The sequence below is a fragment of the Channa argus genome, chromosome 7 (genome assembly GCF_033026475.1).
Source record: "Channa argus isolate prfri chromosome 7, Channa argus male v1.0, whole genome shotgun sequence".
NCBI lineage: Eukaryota > Metazoa > Chordata > Actinopteri > Anabantiformes > Channidae > Channa > Channa argus.
The window spans coordinates 27,960,651-27,982,429 of NC_090203.1; the positions used below are offsets into that span (position 1 = coordinate 27,960,651).

The window sequence follows — 21,779 nt, forward strand, 5'->3', positions numbered from 1 at the left end:
GTGGTCAGCGTAGTTTCGAAATCGTTACCATATATCACCCATATAGTTTCTTTCTGAATAAGGAAATTCCGAAGCTAACAAAAACATATACACTGTAATTCAGTGTCATGACATGATATATTTTAAAATATTACTGTTTTGGTTGTTGTATTTTAGGCAATAATGGGAAACGTATTTAACCAATTCAATTTTCAATTCAACTTTATTTATATAGCGCCAATTCACAACAAAGTCATCTCAGGACACACCAGCAGATGGCGGTATAACAACAATGGCTCCCTAAGCTGCAGTGGGTAAATCAACAAATAGAATAAGAAGAGAATTGGCCGAAGAAGAAAGAAAGAAGCATGTCAGGAAGAATAAGTAACACTGTGGGTCCGATAAGCAGTAACCTGTCCAAGTTACAGTCTTTAAATGGGTTGTTTGCGATATATAAGAAGCAAGGGCCCACATCTGCAGATGTGCTGAATGCGCTCAAAGAAGCGTTACTTAAGGGTAATACGTGAGAGCAGCATGTAAAAAAGACGTCGGTTTGGATTTGTAGAACATGACAGGAAACTGTGTTTGTGTCACTGATCATTTAGAAGCTGGAGAAAAAAACCCAAACCCGCGCAAGAGAAAGAAGCAGAACATGAAGATGGGGCACGGAGGGACGCTGGACAGTGCTGCCAGCGGAGTGTTGGGTAAGCGAGGTTGTTGCTTCTGGTTTGGTTGTTGACGACGGGCCAGATATTAAAGGAGAGGTACAACTAGTCATTGATGTGCTTATTAGTCTTTCTGAAAGGAGTTGGGTTTTTTAACGTCAACATAGGAACATTAGGTCGAAGTTGAACATCTCAAAGAGCCAAGAACATCACAGTGAACATCTTACTGAAACCTGCCACCAGCCTGCTAAAAAGGGAGATTCATTAAAATGTGCTCCTATTTCAAAATAAAGCTCCACACTAGTTACATCTTAGTATTGACTTGTGTAAGTTAGCAACAATAGATCGATGTCTCAACATCAGATAAAGCTGCAGTGTTTCTTTGCGAGGCCCAACAGATAGATTTCAAGCAATGGCGTCATAATATAGGACATCAGCGACTTCACGTTACAATGTTTGAGGTGTAGAGTTTCGAGATCCTCTACGTCAAGCAACGAGTCAATTTAATGAATTAATTACTCAGATGATTTGAGGTAATAATACAGTTGAGGTAAAGAACGTTAGACAAATATTTACATAATAACATGATAAACAGTCAATAAAATTAAAAAGGAAAAAAAAGGTTAAGTTTCACTAGGACCACATATTCTTTCATGAACTCCATCCTTTGCAGGGGTGGGACTTTCTTAAACACTAATTATGTGAAGCCACCATCTCTTTTAATTATAGATATTCACTGATTTTTAGAGGTCAAGAATGACTAGACCACCTTAACAGTGTATTTACCTAAAGAGGACTCCACTGTGACATTAAATTAGTAAAGGGAAGTACTAAGTACATGTTTTGAAGTTTACTTAAAGTTCAAAACAAGTGCTTGACAAGTATTTTAATAATTTATTAGAAACAACATTGGAATAGATTCTTTAGATAACATCAAAGATTAAATTTATGGCAAGTAAAAACTATAATAATTACTAAATGAAGCATAGAAACAGCAGATTACAAAGAACTAATTTAACAACTATATTGACAGCTGGTCAATACAACACATCAATGCAATGTCAACAGATAATCATTTATGAGTTTATTACATTTCTATAACAATCTACATCCGTAACTAGTAACTAAATCAGTCAAATAAATGTGGAGTCTCTCCAGTGGACAAGTAGCTCAAAATTGTATTGAAGTACAGCATTTCATTCATTACTTACAGCCGCTGACTATGTAGGTGGTAGAACAAATAATCGCTCATTAGCATGTGGATTATTAGCTGCCCTACAGTGATGAATTTATCTGGATGAATGTGCATTTCAGATGTGTGAGGCTGTACTTGATCACTTTGAGCAGAATACTAATGTAATCAAACCCATACGCTGACAATAATATAGAAGTTATACTGAAGTTATACTATCATTAACATTGTTACAACTATCTTCATGTTCCTTGGCTCGTCACTAACAGGGTTATAGAAAATCACCATCATGCTGTTTGTTGAGTCCAACACATTTTTTTGTTGGGTTTAATGGGCATTTATATGAGGGCTCGCACAAATTCAGACAGTAACATTGTCTCTGTTTCTTTTAGTTGTTGGTGTTGGGAACGGCACAAAAAAGCTCAGCACCATGTTAACTGGTTCAAAGGTGAGTTTACTTATAAGGATATAACAGGTAATAGAACTGCAGTGCCCAAAAGTATGTGCTCTTTGGATTGACTTGGCTTTCTGCACTAACTGGTCATAAAATATGATAAAATCTTCATCTAAATCAAAAGTATAGAAAAAAACTGCGCTTAATAATAACCAATAACTCAGCCACAATTTTTAAAAATATTTTTATGGAACACACTTTATTAAACACTGAAAGGGCTGATGGAAAAGTAACGCCTGCATTTAATAACTGGTTCAACCTCTTTCAGCAGAAATAAGCAGATTAGACCTGTACTGCTTCAGCTCAGAAACATTCTCAGGGGCTCCTTCTTCCCTATTTTATTATTGGCATGACATTTTTTAATCTATATGTAGTTTGTACGTTCTTGGCAAAAAACTCTACATTAATTCTATAATTCCTCAGAAAATTTTCATATAACTTTTTGGAGGTTCAAGATGCTACATTTGTGTGGAGTTTGCATCAAAACTAGTGAAACAAAGATTTTTTCATTAACACATTCAAATGCTACAAATGTTCTTTCATTAGAAATTAAAGTTCACTTTTAATTAATGTATCAAGGGCAATTTTTTTATTTTTTGTATTTTACCAAAAAAAAAAAAAAATCACTTTTCACTATATTTGTAGTAGCTCAGTGTGTATTATTTGGTGTTAGGTTTAGTTATGTTTCCTTCCCTTTATAAGCCATTTCAATGTAATTGGATGCAAACTTAACCCTAACATAATAATAATGCACATGCAGTCAATACAAATGTCATGAGAAGTAAATAAATGGTGAGAAGAATATTGAATATTAAGTAAATAAATGGTCAAGGAATATAAAAAAAAAGTTAGTTATATAATAAAAATTACCTTGGTGCAAAAGTTTTCATCCCCCTTGATAATTTAATTGAAAGAAAATGCTGGGTAATTATCCACTCCAGACATCATTGTATGACAAACACTGAACATTTATTGCACGGCACATTGCAGTTGAGCAAATAGTAATTTCACAGAACACATTTCTCAAAGTAATTCCTAAATCCCCAGAACACGGTAAGAAACCGTGCACCTCCACAGCTACACACTCAATTTGTCAGTACTGCGACTGTGGCACAGGAAGGTAGAGCGGTCATCCACCAATCTTGCAGTTGTTGGTTCAATCCCGGGCTCCTCCGGACACATGTCAAAGTCTCCTTGAGCAAGACACTGAACCCCAACTTAGTTGCTCCCGGTGAGTAAACCGCTTTGAGTGAAGTGCTATATAAGTGCAGAACATTTCTACCTTGTAGCGTTATCCCACTACCTTGTAGTACCAATAGCTTTACCATGTAGTTTAATACCTTGAAGCCCCCATCTGTCAACAAAACATTGTTTCTTAACTGGTTAGGCAAACTCAAAGCCAAACGTCAAAGGCAGCCCTGTGATGTCATTGATGACATCAACCAGTACACTTATACATACACTTCTTAATCTAACCAATGTTACAATACACCACGCGAACAAAAACAGAGGAGACCCGGCCCCTAATTGTGCTCCAATATTGGAAAAAATTACTAACTTCATCTGTGAAAGTATTAACCAAAAACGTATAAAGATTCTGATGGTCTTCTTTCTTCCGGTTGCAGAGGTCACCAGTACTTGACACACCATAGGAAAACAGTCTTTACCACTGTCTCATTCTGATTCTTGGAGAAGACAGACCTTGGTTATGAGTCTATAGAACTTGTTGATCTTCGTATTAATGCAAATCTGGTGGACTAGATCATGTTTATCTTCCATTGTATAAATGATTTTGCCAATCACTCTAGAATTTCAAGGTGCCGACTCATCAACAATACACACAATTTCCCCAGGAACCAAATTTTGGTTTGCTTCTGCTCATTTCTGCCGCCCTCGGAGCCCTAGCAGATATTTCTTAGTCCAACATTTCCAAAAGAGGTTTGCCGTAAAGATCATCTTTCTAGAAAATTCCTGGAGGCATAGCAGGTTTGGTTTTTAAGAGAAGAAGGCGATTTGACATCAATGCCTCCCTTTCATTAGGATCATTGGAAGGTGTAGTTATTAGCTGGCTGTTTATGATGGCTTCCACTTCACAGAATAATGTCTGCAGACCCTCTTCCTCCAAATCTTTTAATGTAGCAAGGAGTAGTTTTGTAAGGAACGTTCCCATATCTTCCATATTAAGAAGGATATGGGAACAGCGTCGAAGAGCAAAAATAAATGAGTCCATGTCCAATGAAGCTACAACCTCTATGTGGACAACTCAGACAGCCAGATATGTAAATATGACACAATATCTTTTTGGAGTTGTTTTTGCTCATTTAATATTAAAAGGACCAAAGCAATCAACAGCTGTTCTGTAAATGGTGGTTCATCAGGTAAGACTCTATTAAGTAGGAGATCTGCCATTTGTTGCCACCTAGTTGCTCCATGTAATCCTCCACAGGTTCTACACTTAGAATCTTTCTGATTGCTGAGTTTGCATTTGGAATCCAGTATCTTTGGCGTAAAGTAGACAAAACATGGTTTCAATTCAGTTTAATTTTTCAATTCAACTTTATTTATATAGCGCCAATTCACAACAAAGTCATCTCAAGGCACTTTACAGAATAAAGTAAAGACTACAGTATAAAGATGTATAGAGAAAACCCAACAATTCCCCCTGGAGCAAGCCATAGGCAACAGTGGAGAGGAAAAACTCCCTTTAACGGAAGAAACCTCCAGCAGTAACAGGCTCAGGGTGGACGGCCATCTGCCTTGACCAGTTGGAGTGAGTGGAAAGGGGAGAGAGAAAAGAAAAAGAGCAACAAAAAGCAACAACAAAACATTGGGCAGATTGGTAGGACCAGTAGCTGCACGCTGGAAGACACACAGCTTCAAAGCCGGGGGACACCTGCAGAAAGGGACAGAGAGAGGGACAGAGAAGGACAAATACAACTACGGGAGAGAACACACAGAGTTAATGACATACAATGTTGACAACTGTGGGGTGAGAGGAGAGGAGAGATGGTCAAGAGGAGGAAAGGAGCTCAGTGCATTGGGGGGTGGGTCCCCCAGCAGTCTAAGCCTATGGCAGCATAACTATAACTAACTATATGCTTTATTAAAGAGGAAGGTTTTTAAGCCTAGACTTAAAAGTAGAGAGGGTGTCTGCTTCCTGAATCTAAACTGGGAGCTGGTTCCACAAGAGAGGAGCTTGATAGCTAAAGGCTCTACTTCCCATTCTACCTTTGAAAATTCTGGGAACCACAAGTAGGCCTGCATTCTGAGATCAAAGTGGTCTACTGGGATGATACTGTGCTATGAGGTCTTCTATATATGATGGAGCCTGACCATTCAGAGCTTTATATGTAAGAAGCAGGGTTTTAAATTCTATTCTAGATTTAATGAGAAGCCAATGGAGAGAAGCTAGTGAAGGTGAAATATGATCTCTCTTGCTAGTTCCAGTCAGCACTCTTGCTGCAGCATTTTGGATTAATTGCAGGCTCTTTAGGGAGTTACTGGGGCATCCTGAAAGTAGGGAATTACAGTAGTCCAACCTAGAGGTAACAAATGCATGGACCAGATTTTCGGCATCACTTTGAGACAGGATGCTCCTAATTTTGGCAATATTCTGTAGGTGGAAGAAGGCTGTTCTAGAGATTTGTTTTATATGTGAGGTAAAGGACAGATCCTGATCAAAAATAACTCCAGGGTTCCTTGCAGTAGTACTGGAGGCCAGACTGCTCTAAAAAATAGAGCCGATCACTGTCATTTCGTTTTACTCTCCACCGCTTGTTCAAATGCTCTAACGAAGATAAGAGGATCAGAGGATTTTGAGAAGGTAGAGTAGACAATATTTGGTGTTTAACCAGAAATTCGGTAATGTCATTGTGGGGCTGAGTTGTTGTGAATAAAGCATGCTGACTTTCTGAACCTGGAAGATGGCTAATGGCACTTGCCTGGGAACCACAGTGGCCTGTTTCTGCCGTTGCATTTTTCGACGGGCTTTGCACTGAAATGCCTCACATTAGGCTTAACAATGTTGTTGGTAACAGCAGTTACAAGTACATTATCCCATGCATTTGTTGTCTGTGTCTGATTGAATTTGAAGTTCTTCCTGGTGTTCTTTGAGCCACTCGACACCACAGAGCCTCTATATTATCTGCCTTAAATTTACCTTCTTCTTTGCCTTAATGCTTCAACCTTAGTTAAAGCAGCCTTTTCTAGTTCAACATTAATGCATCTTTTTGAAGCTGAATATGCTACAGAGTGAACAAAACTTGTTTTGGATTTCCTGGATCTCCATGAGGACACCACAGACACACTGTCTCCAGGACTTACATCGTCACTTGCATTATTTGCTGCCTCTATGCACGGAAGTGACGGGCAACATCATCACAAAAATGCTCTAAATAAACTTGCCCTTGGCTCAAGCCAGCACAGCTGATCACTATTCATATCTTAGTCATCCATTTCTTTGACTAAGATATTTATATTGCTAGACTCACCAAACAGTTGATTGAACTTTCATCAGTCGTCATCAGTTTGGTTTCCACCGGCTCCATGCAGCACTCATCCATTAAACTGTTCTATTTTCTGCCAGCTGGCCTTTCTTGCATTTATCCAACTTTGCAAAGCATATTCTCCAAGGCCTTAAGACTTGGCTTTGCCTGTCGCTTTTCCACTATAGCTGGAATAACTGCCATTATTCACCAAATGGTAATTCTGCATTTTTAGTCCACGTAGAGAGATGTAGAGATGGTTTCTTACTAACGCAGAGGCAGGCTTACTTGTGTCCGGTGGTCCAAAGATCATCCACTCCAGAGATTGTTGTATGACAATCGCTGAACATTTATTGTGTCACACGTTCCAATTGAGCGAATAAAAAAAGTGATTTCACAGAACAAGTTTCTCAATGTAATTCCTAAATCCACAGAACACTGTGAGAAACCACGTACCTCCACAGCTACACACTCAACTTTCCAATACTACCTTGAAGCGCTTTTGCCAACAAAACATCATGGTAGGCAAACCAAGGGCAAACATTTCAAAGGCAGACATGTGATGTCATTGATGACATCATCAGTACGCTGGTACATAACCAACGCTAACAAAAACACATGGAACCCTGGCTGACCTATACATGCAACTTTGATTCATTTCTGATGAAAGAACGGTGAAGCTGAATTTACATTATTATCTGGATGGGAGCAAAAAAGCAGTTTTACTTTGTTTTTTAAAGATTAAAAAATGGGTTGCAAACTTTTGGGGTGCATATTACTTTGTGGTGTCTTACCATGGACATTGTGCCCGTTTAAACATTTTAAGAAGGTTTGACAATGGATGGGTCATGAAACACAGGACGTGATGTCAAGGAGTAACTATTAAGGCAAACTGGGACTTTTTTACTAACTCTAACAGTATTTATTTTGTAATTTACCTAATCCATGTTTTTATGCTCAACCCTAACCAAACTGCCATTTTTTGCCACAAGTTTGAATCAAACATTTTTTAGTGTGTAGAACTAAAAAAGATGTGTGTGGAACTGTCCATTCCGGCTTTACTGCAAGAAATGATGTGTCCTGTCTGGAGCCAAAAGGGGGCCAAGCACTGGTGGTGCTAATAACAGACAGTTCATTGGCTTATATGACAGGGTACAGACAGAAAAAGTATATTGCATTAAGGTTGGAGGAGGTTTCTGCAGAGATTAGACACAGAATTAAATCATCTCTATCTCTAGTTTGTCAAACTGGTTACTTTGAAAAACCATCTAGTTTTATGCAAATCAACAGTTCTTCATCCTAAGACTTTTCTTCCTTTTAACTCAGTCTATGCTGTGAATCAGCTATGTTTGTCTGTCTCTCACTTCTTTACCTGTCTCTCCCCCTGCACTGTCACTCAGCGGCAGCATGAACACAGCAAATAGAAAGCAAGAAAATCAAGAGGCAGTGTTTTCTGTTACTACAGTATACAGATAAAATCTGTGAGTCAGGTAGAAGAGAAATCTGATTACTTGTCTGCTACATGTGTACGTGGGTTTCCAACAACCACCTTTCTTTGGTGCACGTAACATTGTTCCCTGATTACCAGAGGACGCTGATTTCTCTGAGGAACCTCGTTACCTAAGTGCATGTAAACAGAATGATTGATGATATAACTCGTGATAACTCAAATCACAAGACCCACAGAAGCGATCAGAAAGAGAATTAACAAATCCCAACAACACGTAACACGGTGGAGATCAAATTCTATTCATCTCTTGATCTTAAACATCAGAGTCTTTACTAGTCGTCTGATCATCAAAATGATGTTTGACTGTTTGTATTTCAGAGGTATGTTGCTGTGGGGCAACTGGGAAAGGCAACAGACACCCTGGATGCCACTGGTAGTGTGATTCTGGAGAAAGACTTTGGTAATGCCGCAAGTATATCTGAGGAGTTAATTACATTCAGCAATAAATGATGTAATCCCTGAATTATTCTGTATTTTACTGCAGCATGTTTCTTTTTAAAATTTGTTCTACAGGACACATAACCAGGTTGGACATGGAGGAAAAGCTGAAATCATTTACGGGTGATATAATGCAAGTTCCTCCACTGTGAGTAAGGCGTGAGATGTGAGGAAATGTATTTATTTTGTATGTGAAAGGATTCAAAGGTTTCAGTCAGAGCACAGTCTCCATTCATTTAAAATCGAAATTCTCTTTCTATACATATTTTAACTTAGAGTTTTTCTTTTACACAACTCACAGGATCAATTCTAAACGTCTTGTTCTCACAGATGGTATGTTTGAATCCTCTTTGTATTGGGGATCATATTCACCAAATTTCCCATTTGCTCACAAGCTGTGTATAATGTATCAGCCTGATTGCTGTGATGTTTGCTGAGCTCTTTAACATATGATGTTAAGCTGCAAGGTAGGATGATATTTTAAAATGTGTTCATCATACATAAACCTAATGAGCATAAATGACTGCAGAGAAGTGAATCTTTTTCCACAACCCCCACAGTATAGTCTGCTGCAGCTTGTAGTGAGGTGCAGTGAAGCTTCCATCCTCCAGAGGTCACTGGTGGGGCTCAGATGTACCGTGCTTCTGTCACTTCCTTCCTCTGTGAAGACATTTTCCAGACAACAAACATCTTCAGTTTAGTGGGACTGATTGATTCCTGTCATTGCAGCTACTCAGCACTGAAAAAAGACGGCCAGCGTCTGTCTGTCCTGCTGAAGAAAGGTCATAAGGTCGAGGCCAAACCTGCCAGACCAGTCACTGTGTACAAGCTGACCCTGCAGGAGTTCAAGCCTCCTCTTTTCACTCTGGGTTAGCACAGGTTTCATAATGAATACTGACTTCTTTAAAACAGCATTTTCTGTGTAATTTCCTGCCGTTTCCATATTCTTGTGATGTCAAAATACACATTCAAGCCAGTCACAGCAGTTGTATTTTCATGACAGATATAGAGTGTGGTGGTGGATTTTATGTCAGGAGCCTGGTGGATGACCTCGGAAAAGGTGTGACATGATTTCCGTCTCAGGTTATTTATACAAATCTCAATACACGACACCAACGTGCTAATATTTAACTATAATCAGTATGTTTGTGTTGCAGCTCTGTCATCGTGTGCTCATGTAAAGGAGTTGATCCGGACTAAGCAGGGTCAGTTCACCCTGGAGGAACACGCTTTGCACGAGGAGCAGTGGACACTGGAAGATATCCTGCGGTCTCTGCAGCCATGCTAAGGCCACCTGAGGACCACATTCTGAGCAGGACCTAATGTGAAAATAAAAAGGCTTTAGCATCTGTGATGGTCAATCTTTTTCAGTGAAGACGACATCAGTCCCCAGTGTGTCTGTTTCCCCTACGCTTAATTATTGGGACAAATATCCAGGGCTTTGAACTCGCTGGACCTGATTTTTCATCCACATTATTATGGTCTCTGACTCTGAAAGAAGTCTAGAGCTTTTTTATTTATTTACTTTTTAGTAAAGACTTGTTTCCTGCTATGCAGAAATGAAAACAGTTGTGTGGGAGAAGATTGCATGAACGTTCACACTGCAGTTTACCACTTTTGAGACCTTTATGTTAATGTAAGTTAGACTGGAAGTTTCCATTAAAGAGAAACAAAAAATGCCACTGATGGTATTAATGGAATCTGTGCATGAAATAATTTAGAAAAGTGTACAATTTCTTAATTAAAATAGATTTTCAGTTTGTGCAGTTGTGGGAATCTTTAAAGGAAAACTCCAATCATTTTCTAAGTTAATGTTCTTTTCAACAATCCCCATACAGACAGTAAATCTCCTCTAATCACAGTTGATCGCCGTCAGTCCACAACCTGAATTAGCGTGTTTGCATGTGCCATAAACCTGTAGCTGCCCCAAACTGATTACGCAGAGCCAGTGGATGGACGTAATGTCATGTCATGTTTCTAGATGCCAGCAATTGGTTAAATGTTCCATTAAAATTACCAAAATGTTTTACAGTGGCTGCAGCGTTTTTAACAACTGCTCGTCTGCTTTGAAATAGAAAAACGTTCAGCTGAAGTGTTTTTAAATCATTTTGGGACGAGTTTAGTTTGCGTTAATTCAATAGTTTTGGACAACAACAGAGATGTACAGCGCAGACAAACTTGGGAGTCCGGGCTGGACATGGCAGATTCACTGTAAGTGAAGACATTGATGCTTTTAGTGTCTGTGTCTTACACTCATGCTGTGTCTGAATAACAAAAATCTATTTCAAAAATGTAGAAAAACTTTATTACTTCTTCCCTTTTAAAAAAGCAGCCAACCCTGCCTTTGTCTTCCAGCAGGGTGTTGGATGGACTCAGTCTATGTTGTAGATAATTGTGCCACAGTATACAGAGAAACTAGTTTACTTTCCCCTTCAAAAGTTTTGGAACAGCATGGCCCATCCATTTCTTGTTGCTGTACACTGAAAACATTTGACCTAAGATCAATAGTGAGAAAAGTCCAGAATTTTAACTTTTACTTGATTCCATTTACATTTAAACATATTAAGAAATGTAAACATGTTTTTGTCAGCTCACCCAGCAAAAGTATTTAATAATGTGGCAGACATACCCAGGTGTGTCCTGTGAGATTAATTTTTAAAATAATAAACCATCACACTGTAAATTGTAGTTAACCCTACTTTAAATGAAACATACGCACCTTTCGCCAACCAACACTCATTTTCTGACCCTTATATATCTGAGTTATAATTACTTGCACAGCAAACTGATTTATTTGGTAAAACCTATTCCCTCAGAAAGATAAGCCAATGCTTTAAACATCTGTTATAAATGAGTTTCTACTTTGGTCTCCATGTCTTCAGTCACATTTTATTATCTACCCCTCTCCCCACAAATAAAAATGTATTATAACAATGCTATGCCACACCACAATATTATATTAATACAATTGAGTTAAGCTCTGCAGTGCACAAGCAGCTGTAATTTCCCACTGCTCAGATCAGTATAAAATGTTTTTCACACTGTAGTGTATAAGGTTAATAATATATTTTACTTGCAGCAGTGCACTTTCAAAAAAATGGAATCCTCCCTTTATCCAGCAGAGGGTGCTCCAAGGACAGAAAAAGGTCAATGGTCAATTCCACAAGGGTCCTTTCACCAGTTAATACTTAACTACAAGTGTTTTGGCAGATTAGAAACCTTGTTGTGAATCATTGCCTCCCACTGCTGTAGTAGTGTCATTGGCTCAGTTGTTGCTCCTGTTTTTGATTCTTTTAAGTTGGACGTATTTAAAAACAATAAGGAAATGAGTATGTTTATTTTCAATTAACTGTAAAAAACTAGTTCTTTAAGAAAACTAGTAAGAAGTGCGTATTGCTACTAACTGGATAAAGTTACAGTGCAGAGGCAATTCCTGATCAATACAACTATTTGGAACGTCCTGGAAAGCAAGAAACGAAACAGGTCAGCGAATGAAAACAGCTGATGCATTGTGAGAGCTATGAAGAAATTAAAGCTGAAATTCCGAACAATTAGCTTCAATCTATCTTTTAATTGTAAACCAAAATGTCCTCAGTGTGCAGCAAAAAAAAAAAAAATTGGTCTTCGTGTTCCAATGGATCAGGATATACAGGGAAGACCGTTCATTCTTTGGGAATAAAAACACATGAAATGTTAAAAAGACTATTGAAGATATGTCAGAATTAAAATTGTTGTATTTATATTTTTGTTTCAGCAGTCATGCTTTTTAATTTATATCTCAAAATTTTGTTCTGGTTTTTAAATAATTGTACAAAAAGTCAAGTCAGAGCTAAGTCAAAATGTAGATTTTCAATCCCAATAGCTTATGTCATCACTAAAAATGCCTGTGGGTCCAAACATGAAGGGGCCCCAATTGTTTTGTTTGGGTCATTTTGAGATTTTATATTTATCTGGATGATTTGTGTCTGTAGTCATTTTATGTCTAGGTTTGTACATGTTTGTGTCTCTGCTTGGTCCTTTACTTTTGCCTTTTTTGACACATTGCACCTCTTTGTGGCTTTAACTGAGCTCGGACACAAAATATGCAAGGGGGCTCCAGAGGCTCTGGCCCATGTCCCTAATAGACCCCCTCACTGTTCCAGCAAGTGCAAAAACACTAGGAGGTCAATGAGGTTGCTGTCAGTCAAACACTCTACGTGTCTTGGGACGAGCTCTTCTGAACAATCAGTGTGGAATCTGCTTTACAAGTGCTAAGGTGAAACAAATACATCTTAGACTGTATTATGTAATGTGATGTTATCTTCTTATCTTCATTTTGTTAACCTGATACTGAAAATTCAATATGTGGTGAAGTATGACGTAATAGAAAACGGAAATATCCTGAACTATAATTAAGTACAATTCTTGAGTAAAAGTACTTAGTTACACTACATTAAGGTCGTGCAGACACTGACTCTGGCTTTGTTAAAGCAGAGATTTATGGCGCCAGCTGCCACCAAGCTGCAGCAGCCTTCTGTTCAGAATTTATCAATCACTTTTTTTTCTCCTGGACAGGAGTCTGACGCCACGGGAAGCTGGTCGGATCAATGCGCTGCAATGATTATCTTAGTCCAAATATTTGCCAGTTAGTCATGTCTTTAATGTCTTCAAGGCTGTTCACATCCCTGTTTGCTCTCCCAAGTCCGCGCTATCTAAATTAGAGGCGTTAGAAAGTTGGCAGGCACAGGCGCGCGCTTCAAAGGCGCTGCGCGAAATCGAACCATTGGATTGTGGTCGTTGGAGCGTTTATCAGTTATCAGCAATGGGCTGAAGCGTGACTTGTGACCGTGTCATTAAAGAACTGACCACGACTGGGAATCATCAGGCTGAGCACAACACGTGCAGCTGGATCTACTGTGGTGACAGAGGCCGCTCCAAGTCTGAAACACACAAGTTATCAGTTACTGTGTAACACGAACCACACACTTACTGAAAGAATAAGGGGATTTGCATTTGGCCTATTGTTATTATCATATCACTAACGTTTGAACCGCACTGTGACGTTTATTAAACACAACAGGAGAACACCAGCGTTTCTTCTGAGAACCAGAGAGGATGTTACAAAAGTCACAAAGATGTAGTGGACATTTCCTAGTTTGATTCCAGATGTTTTAAGGAGGCCCCGTCGTGATTAGATTGAATTAAGCTGGACTGACTAAAAAAGAAACAGAAATGGCCACAAACCATCGGAAAATGACCAACAAAATAACAACACATATTGACAATGAACAGTGGGAAAATGTGTGATGAGAAAATACATGCAAATCCACTAGAGTAAGACGAGGCCGTCACCTTAGGGCCAGGACGCACCAAGCTGCTGCGCCTGCTCACACCCCCTTCGTCTGGGCCGACGAGTGGCACTTGAACACACAGCGAAGACGAGAGTCGACGCGCACGGAGCGCGTAAAATAATGAGAAAGCGGAAGAGCAGGGACCGCCCATGTCCATCCATCCAGTGTCTTTACCGCTTATCCTGTTCACGGTCACAGGGGGCTGGAGTTGTATCCCAGCTGTCACTGGGAGAGAGGCGTGGACCCGGACAGATCTCTGTCTCAGCGCCAACACACAGAGACACACACACAGACAGACAACAACTCTCAGAGTTCTGTGTTTAATTTATAACGGAATGATTTAGTTTAGATAAACACGGGCAGTTGTGTCGCTGTGACGCAAAAGCACGTGGAGAAACTAAAATCAACAGAGTGGAATTAAATTCAAAGTTAGTGCAAGACAACATGGACAAACCAAAACAAATCCAGTTTCCTATAACAGGCTTTTACCCACGTAAAGGGACAAAGTGTCTTCAGAAAACAGAATGACTTTCATATATTAAGGCTGCACGAAAAACGCGTTGTGACCAACAAGCTGAGATCCACTGCTCAGATTCAGTCAGCAACAACAATGAAACCAAAAGCAAAAGCAGTTATGGCTGATGGGTGAGGACTGGCTCATTTATTTCTCTGCCTTTCTTCTGCTCGGCTCCTGATAGCAGCGGTAAACTTCTGAAATCCGCTTCTCTCTCCTCTCCAGTCGTCTGATCGCTGCGCCGCTCGATTGGAGCAGCGAGGGAGCCAATCAGGAGTAGCCCCTGGCCACCTGCAGGAAGTCGGCCGTCCACTTATCTCCTCCCTCCTCCGCCTGCAGCCTGATAACAGCTCCAACAGTTGGATAAAGTACCAGCTAGTTCACCACTGTAACGTGATGGACAACAAAACTGTGTAACGGTCTGCTCCACCACCCAGGCAGAGACCTGTCCGCTCTCCACAGGACCCCTCACAGGCTGACGGCTGACCTGAAAGTTGTTGTAGATGTTCTGTAGCATGTGAAGAAATTCTTGTTTAGATACTGTTGCTAAAGAGGAAGGTGTAGGGGGCAGGGGAGAAACGCAACTTTCTGTTATTTAGTTCCAGTGCACAGCGGCGGCAAACGGCACAATGAGCGTCCCGCTGTACGCACCGACTCCCATCCAGCCTTCCCACCCGACCCCCTTCTACATCGAGGACATTCTGGGGAGGAATGCCACCACCGCCTCGTCATCCTCCTCCTCCACCTCTTCGTCGCCCTCCTGCTCCACTCCGGTCATCCCGACACCAACTCTCCCGTCTCCAAACTCTTCCTTCACCAGCCTCATTGCTCCGTATCGGACGCCGATTTACGAACCCACGCCGATCCACCCGGCACTGTCGCACCACACCGCCACATTGACGGCGACGTACGCCTCCAGCGGGGCTTTCGCGGGCCCCATTTACCCTTTCCACCACCAGCACCACCGCTCCATGGGGGAGTACGCACAGGCGTTGCTGAGGCACGACCCTCTCGGTGAGTTGGGCTACTGCTGTGCGTAAAATGACTTTTGGGGGCACACACGCTTTGCACTTTCTAGTCAGTAGAAATGATAGCAAACTAACATAATTTGTAGATATGATAACATACAGCGTTTGTATGTAAAAGCTCCAGATAACCTCACTTCCAGTCTAGACTTTGTGCCTTATGACTGTCACTTGTGCAATCAGGCTGCATGAAAAATCTTTTCACTTCTCCTATGTGCATATTTTGCATGCTACTTTTTTTTAACTATGCCTTAGATGATTGTCTGCTTATTACGTGAGGAATTCATGCATTTAGCCGATTTTTAACACACAATAAAGGATTTAAACTTTCTTAGGTGATGTGGCACAAAGAGCACTTTTTCACCCTGCTAGTGAAAACCTCTCTGTCTTCACAAGCTTCCTTTCAGTGCCAACGAAACCGTTTTTGCATAAGTATATCACGCTTGGTCATGCATGCATGTCAAACTCAAGTCAATTTACAGCTTCACGGAGCCTGTATGAACAGACTTCACGGTGTCGGCAGACGTTTTCTTGACTCTTCAGCACCAAAGAGCATTTCTGCCTGTCTCCTGACCACGCGCATGAGTCACGCTGTTATTGTGACAGACATATTTGGGGCTACAATAGCAGCAAGCCTTATCCAATGTGCTAGGGGGTGATAGCGGGTAGGGTGGGGGGGCGCATGGCAACCTTGACTTCTTTTCCTGACTCCCATTGTTCTGGAACATCACAGGAGCAAGTCAGTGGTGACTAAAAACATAGCTCGACCGTAAATCACTTGTTATTTCACTTCTCCGTGTGTCTGTGTGTGTTTACATATAATTGTGAGCATCAACCCCCCCCCCCCCCCCCCTCCCTCCCCCCACAGGAAAAAAATCATCTAAATGCCCGCATTGTGTGTTCTTGCTCCTCTGATAATGACTCAGAGGTGGGATTTGAGATTTGGTCCTTCAGTTTTGTGAGATCCATCGATCCATCCGTTGTTCACCTCCAACTTTTAAGATTTGTCTTAGTGTAGTAAAGATTTCAAATTTTCGGTTTACTCCAAAAAGATTTGCGCGTGATGAAGTGGAGCCGCTACGTGAAACAGTCCGCGCTGAGGTGGTTTTGATGAGGGGGACATTTCACAGCCTATGACCGATGGTCCTCTTAAGTATAGTGTGACAAGCGGACCGTCTGACGCTGTGCTGAGCTGAACAAGTTTGGGCCCTTTTCCGTTCATAGCGGAAGCCGTGAGCCTGTCGATAGGAGTAAATCTGGTTTCAGAAGCTGTTAAATGTTTTCCTGGCTCACCCCGGCCAGCCGCTTCCTCGGGAGCCCGCTGCACGCTGCTGATTATTTTATCGACATCCTCAATACAGACATATTCAGGAAACACTCGGCCTCTGATAGCCCGGGATCCGTTTTTCACATATTGTTGCACTTCCTCTGCCTGGCCAGCAAGGATGTGACTGACTTTCTTTATGGTTGGCGGCGAGAAGAAAATGAAGCAAACAAGAGCAACACATCAGGGCTAATGTGATCCTGAAGAAAAGATAAAGTGTCAGTTAAAAGAGTTGAAAGCTATAAAAAAAAAACCCCATTCAAAAGCCGAAACAATTAACACGCAGGAATAAAATAAATAAATAAAAATCCTGTCGGTTTAAAAATAATCATCAATAATTATTATTTCGCTTTGATCCTTTTAAAACGAATGTCAAGGTCAGATTTACTAAATGAAACAAATCCCAATTAGTAAATAAAGGAGTTGCTTTGCCGATGCTGAAGCTCTGCAGAGTGAAATCTCCACTTTCCTCGATGTGTCACAGGCAGCAACTTTGTGTTGCAGTACACTGACTATTGTTAAACGGACAAGAACTTATTCCTCCCTGTACGGATTTGTCCCAAACGTCTTCAAAACTAATTTGAGTATATCTACTTCATGTCCACCCTGAAGGACTGGAAAAGGGACAAAAAGGACAAAAAAATGAGGTTATTCAGCTGAGTTCATTATAGCCTCATATTTTCTATACATTTTCTTTCTTTGCATTTGTATAATAAATAGAAACTTCAGTGATGGAAAAAAACGCTTCAATTATTTAAAGCATATAGTACTTAATAGTAAAAGTATAAGTACCACAGTTTACAAAAAACTAAATACATGCCACAGTGTATCTGCTACAAATACGTCCCTGCTGTAAAAATACTCATTATACACCAGGGAATGTTGTATTGTAGTTTTACTGTAGTTCATTATTGTCTCTTTTACTGATATAGTTCAGAACGACATTTTACACGTCATAATTCCATTTGAATTATTTTACATCCTGCTGGTCGCGTGTGAATTTCACACATTGGTTCAATAAACTGAGATGATTTTATGTATCACGTTCCGAAGCTGGCAATACAGTAACAGGATGAAGACTTGTCCACGCTGTCTCCTGTCATTTAGCAGAACTTTGCATTGAAATTCTGTGGCTCGAACCACACGCTCGTTAGCCTAAACATTATTCCCCCTTTCAGAAAGTTTGCTCCTCAATTCCGCAGATGTGATTGAATCGTTCCTTTGTCTGAGAAGCGCGTCTCATGGCCCTGGATTAGCTAACTTCCTTTGGAAAAGAGCAGCAATAAGAAAGTCTGTGACAGCAGTTAAAACCGCAGATTGATATTGTGTCAGTGAGAGCACACAAGTGTCTGTTGGTGGATGTCATCGCCTCTAATCGCACCGCAAAGCAGGAAGCACACAGAGCGGATATTTGGCCATAGTTTTCACTCAGTCAGAGCAGCAGTGAGCCGCTGCCGCGCGCGGCCTCACCTGTTGTTAAGCCATTAACGAAAGAGGAAACCGGACAATGGCAAAGGAAAAAAAAAAAAAAAAGGACCCGATTAAACTTGTGTCGGTTCTGTCTAATAAATCCGTTCGAAACAAACTTAAAGACACAGTTTGAAATCAATTCCTTTTTCCATTTTACACCGTCTGTCACAAACAACTTTCACAGACCTAGGAGCAGTTTTTATACGTGGACTGTTTTGTCTCTACATACATGTCAGTTTTTCATTTTTAGTTTTTACGTATATGTCCATCAAATCCACAATTTTGTGCAGATCAGTTGTAATCTCGGTTATTTTTAGACTTTAATGAAATATAATTTACAGGCCCAAAGCCTGTTAACTTGTAATCCACGCACGGATACTGGGAACATTTATTGAACTGTGGGCCCTGTGTCCCCTCTCCCTCTCTGAAGGTAAACCCCTGCTGTGGACCCCCTTTATCCAGCGGCCGTTGCATAAAAGAAAAGGGGGCCAGGTCCGGTTCTCTAACGACCAGACCATTGAGCTGGAGAAGAAGTTTGAGACACAGAAATACCTGTCACCTCCGGAGAGGAAACGACTGGCCAAGATGCTGCAGCTCAGCGAGAGACAGGTTAGAGTCCACGTTGTCTTTGAACAATTTTCACACACCGGACACTTAAAATTAATTCTCACCTCCGCATCAACTATCTCACAGACTTTAAAGACTTTTCCACTGAAAATAATAATATCAAATGAATATCAGCCTCTTCATAACAGTTGGGTTAGAAATGTTACCTATAATATATCAATGAGTTCAAATGATAAAAGTCAGTGTAACATGGTCTAATCGGTCTGATGCATTTTTGAGCTATAGGTTCAGTCCACAGTTCTTTTCTCACCTACAGCAGGGCCAAGGTTTTTTCTTTTTGTCCTCGTTCCCATTCTTTTCACGCTCATAGAATCGCTGCTGACAGCTATTAGAATTTCTTATTTATTTATTTGTCATGAATCCTAATAATTTCACGATCACTTCAGTTTCAAAATGTTCAGATTTTGTGTGAGGTGCATTCATATGTAGGTTCTGACTAATACCTGAATAACCTCTATGGAAGAAACCCAGCTTTAAATATTGCCGTGATCACTAAGCCAACTAGAATCTGAAAAGGTTTTTATTTCCAGACTGAAGCCACAATCTCGGGCGCTCAGACGCGTCTGTTTTGCGCATCCAGCCGTGCGTCATTCTGTTATTACACGTTTTCCTGTCGTATTTCCGAATGACATTATGCAGATCCTAGTCTAAATACAGGTGACAGAAGAACTAGAGTCAACGCTTCAATTTTTATTTTGTCTTCTAGGTTAAAACCTGGTTCCAAAATCGACGAGCGAAGTGGCGAAGGCTAAAACAGGTGAGAGCTCGGCTTCAAAAGCTGCTTCTTCTCTGTAGTCATTCAATGTCCGTGCGGATTCACACAACGATCGATGTCTGTTTCCATCAGGAGAATCCTCACGGGGGTAAGAGAGAGGTGGAGGACGACTCTTCAGTGGTGAGGAGTAACAAAGGGGAAGGGGCAAACGAACCGGGTGGGATCCAGAGTCCGGAGCAGAGAAGCACGGGCTCGGCCTCCGAGCTGGCCCCGGGCGGCCGCTGTGTGCGCTCCGAGTCCCCGCAGCAGCTCGGCACAGAGCTGGACTCTGACATGTCGGATGACACAGACCAGGAGCTGAATATAGAGGAGGACGACGACGACGAGTTCACAGTGAACCGGCAGTTCTGACTTAGAATTACGCCTCGATCCCCTCAGACTTTCAGAGCTGGATGATGAAGCTCACTGGACTCCTCCGAGCGCCTGAACCTACGCGTTCAGCTTCACCACCGAATTACCCTCCAATGTCTTTTCCACAGGACTTTCGCCTGTGAAACGTCTCTATTTTTGTACAGAAAACCCTGTATCGTGCTGTTTTTGTGTCATTGTTACTGTAAACGATGAGTTATCTTCACATTAGTTCCTCTGTACTGTACATGGTTTGGATACAAGACGCTCATGTCTATAGGCCTTTGTCTTAAAATGTGATATTCTATGAAATAATCAACGTAGCGTAAATTACCTTGTGTTTGGTGATATCTAATAAACTATTTTTGTGATAAATGAAATATTCACCTTTGGTTGTAATTAAGCTAGAATTTATACGTCATTTCTTAATTTTTTACGTAAAAATTAAACATCATTTATTAGAATGAAAATAAGAGTGAAACATACCAGCAAATTGGAATAAATATAATAATTCATAGTAACAATAATAGTAGTATATTAGAATAATAATAATCAAATACAGCCCAATTTGAAGTTAGAATGAAAGTAAATCACAATAGAAAGGACATTTAAAAGTAACAAAACAACTGAGTTTACAAGAAAAAAGGTTTTTAATAAAGAAAACGTGACGTATTGACACTGACTTTAAGCTTAAATAAAATGTAACTACTCATAAAATCTGTCTTTTGATAGTATATTTGAAATCAGTTGTCATATTATTGGTTTGAAGTCTTTACATGTTGGGTGTTTTTTGTTTGTTTTGTTTTAGTTTAATCAGATTCTACTGTTTTGCCAATAATCCAGTTTCAATGAAATTAATGCAAACATTGCAAAGCATCCAATCAGATTTGTGATGATTTTTGATTTGGTTTGTAACAATTGGTTCCATTTAGTTTAGCATGAAAATCAGTATGAAAATCCATGATCAAGAAGAATTAATTCAATTCTTTGGTTAGAAAAAATTTGAACTAAACATTAAGTATGAGCAAAACACAAGTCAATATCTATAATAACTTATGTTTAAAATGTCAATGGAATAAATATTACTAATGAATTTATGTAGCTTTTCAAGGTGGAGTTAATTCAAAAAAAAAAACTATTCTATAAAACTCTTTTTTTCTAAACTGAAAATCAAAAATATTGACACAAAGACACAGATGTTGATAACTGGAATTGAGAGATACAATGGATTTTATGTTTTCATTTTATTCCAATTGTCCCCTGGATGATGCTCTCGTCTAGCATTTCTTTTCCCTAATGTTCCGTGTTATCAGTGTTATGCTGAAAACTATGTAATAAATGCTTTTATATTTTGGTTTGATGGACAACTCCTGATCTGTAGCAACCAGCTCAGTGCAGCCAGCAACACGCCTTCACAGTGTGACAGGCCAATTCAGAACCTTTAAAGAACATTTAAAGATCCCTCTCAGACAAGACTAGTTTTAAACAATTTCAACATAAACCGTCTGTGGGAAAACACAGTTGATATCCAACTTAAACATCCAAACCCAACCACTGCTCCTCCTGATTCCTTGAGGAATCAAAGGCAGCCACAGATTAGCTAAGCCTTCAGTCCATGTCAATGGTCGTCCCATCACCACATTC

The 21,779-nt window shown here is 40.2% G+C and overlaps 2 protein-coding genes across 2 annotated transcripts; both read left to right on the forward strand.

Moving 5' to 3' along the window:
* The first annotated feature begins 292 nt into the window (after positions 1-292).
* Positions 293-10,404, forward strand: trub1 (TruB pseudouridine (psi) synthase family member 1). The gene is made up of 8 exons (XM_067511933.1): positions 293-495; positions 585-683; positions 2,229-2,284; positions 8,603-8,684; positions 8,798-8,870; positions 9,452-9,591; positions 9,726-9,782; positions 9,880-10,404. The coding sequence occupies exons 1-8, from the start codon at positions 348-350 to the stop codon at positions 10,008-10,010; spliced, it is 786 nt and encodes a 261-aa protein (XP_067368034.1). The 5' UTR covers positions 293-347; the 3' UTR covers positions 10,011-10,404.
* Positions 10,405-14,943: 4,539 nt separating this feature from the next.
* On the forward strand, positions 14,944-21,490 carry hhex (hematopoietically expressed homeobox). The gene is made up of 4 exons (XM_067511932.1): positions 14,944-15,580; positions 18,816-18,994; positions 19,719-19,769; positions 19,860-21,490. The coding sequence occupies exons 1-4, from the start codon at positions 15,196-15,198 to the stop codon at positions 20,136-20,138; spliced, it is 894 nt and encodes a 297-aa protein (XP_067368033.1). The 5' UTR covers positions 14,944-15,195; the 3' UTR covers positions 20,139-21,490.
* The last annotated feature ends 289 nt before the right edge of the window (positions 21,491-21,779 follow it).

Bases quoted from the DNA above. Each gene is read 5' to 3' on its own strand.
- trub1 (XM_067511933.1), top strand. From the start codon at position 348: ATGTCAGGAAGAATAAGTAACACTGTGGGTCCGATAAGCAGTAACCTG. The intron at 8,685-8,797 runs GTAATGCCGCAA...TTTGTTCTACAG, and splicing joins GATTCTGGAGAAAGACTTTG to GACACATAACCAGGTTGGAC. The intron at 8,871-9,451 runs GTGAGTAAGGCG...CTGTCATTGCAG, and splicing joins ATAATGCAAGTTCCTCCACT to CTACTCAGCACTGAAAAAAG.
- hhex (XM_067511932.1), top strand. From the start codon at position 15,196: ATGAGCGTCCCGCTGTACGCACCGACTCCCATCCAGCCTTCCCACCCG. The intron at 15,581-18,815 runs GTGAGTTGGGCT...CCCTCTCTGAAG, and splicing joins GCTGAGGCACGACCCTCTCG to GTAAACCCCTGCTGTGGACC. The intron at 19,770-19,859 runs GTGAGAGCTCGG...TGTTTCCATCAG, and splicing joins AGTGGCGAAGGCTAAAACAG to GAGAATCCTCACGGGGGTAA.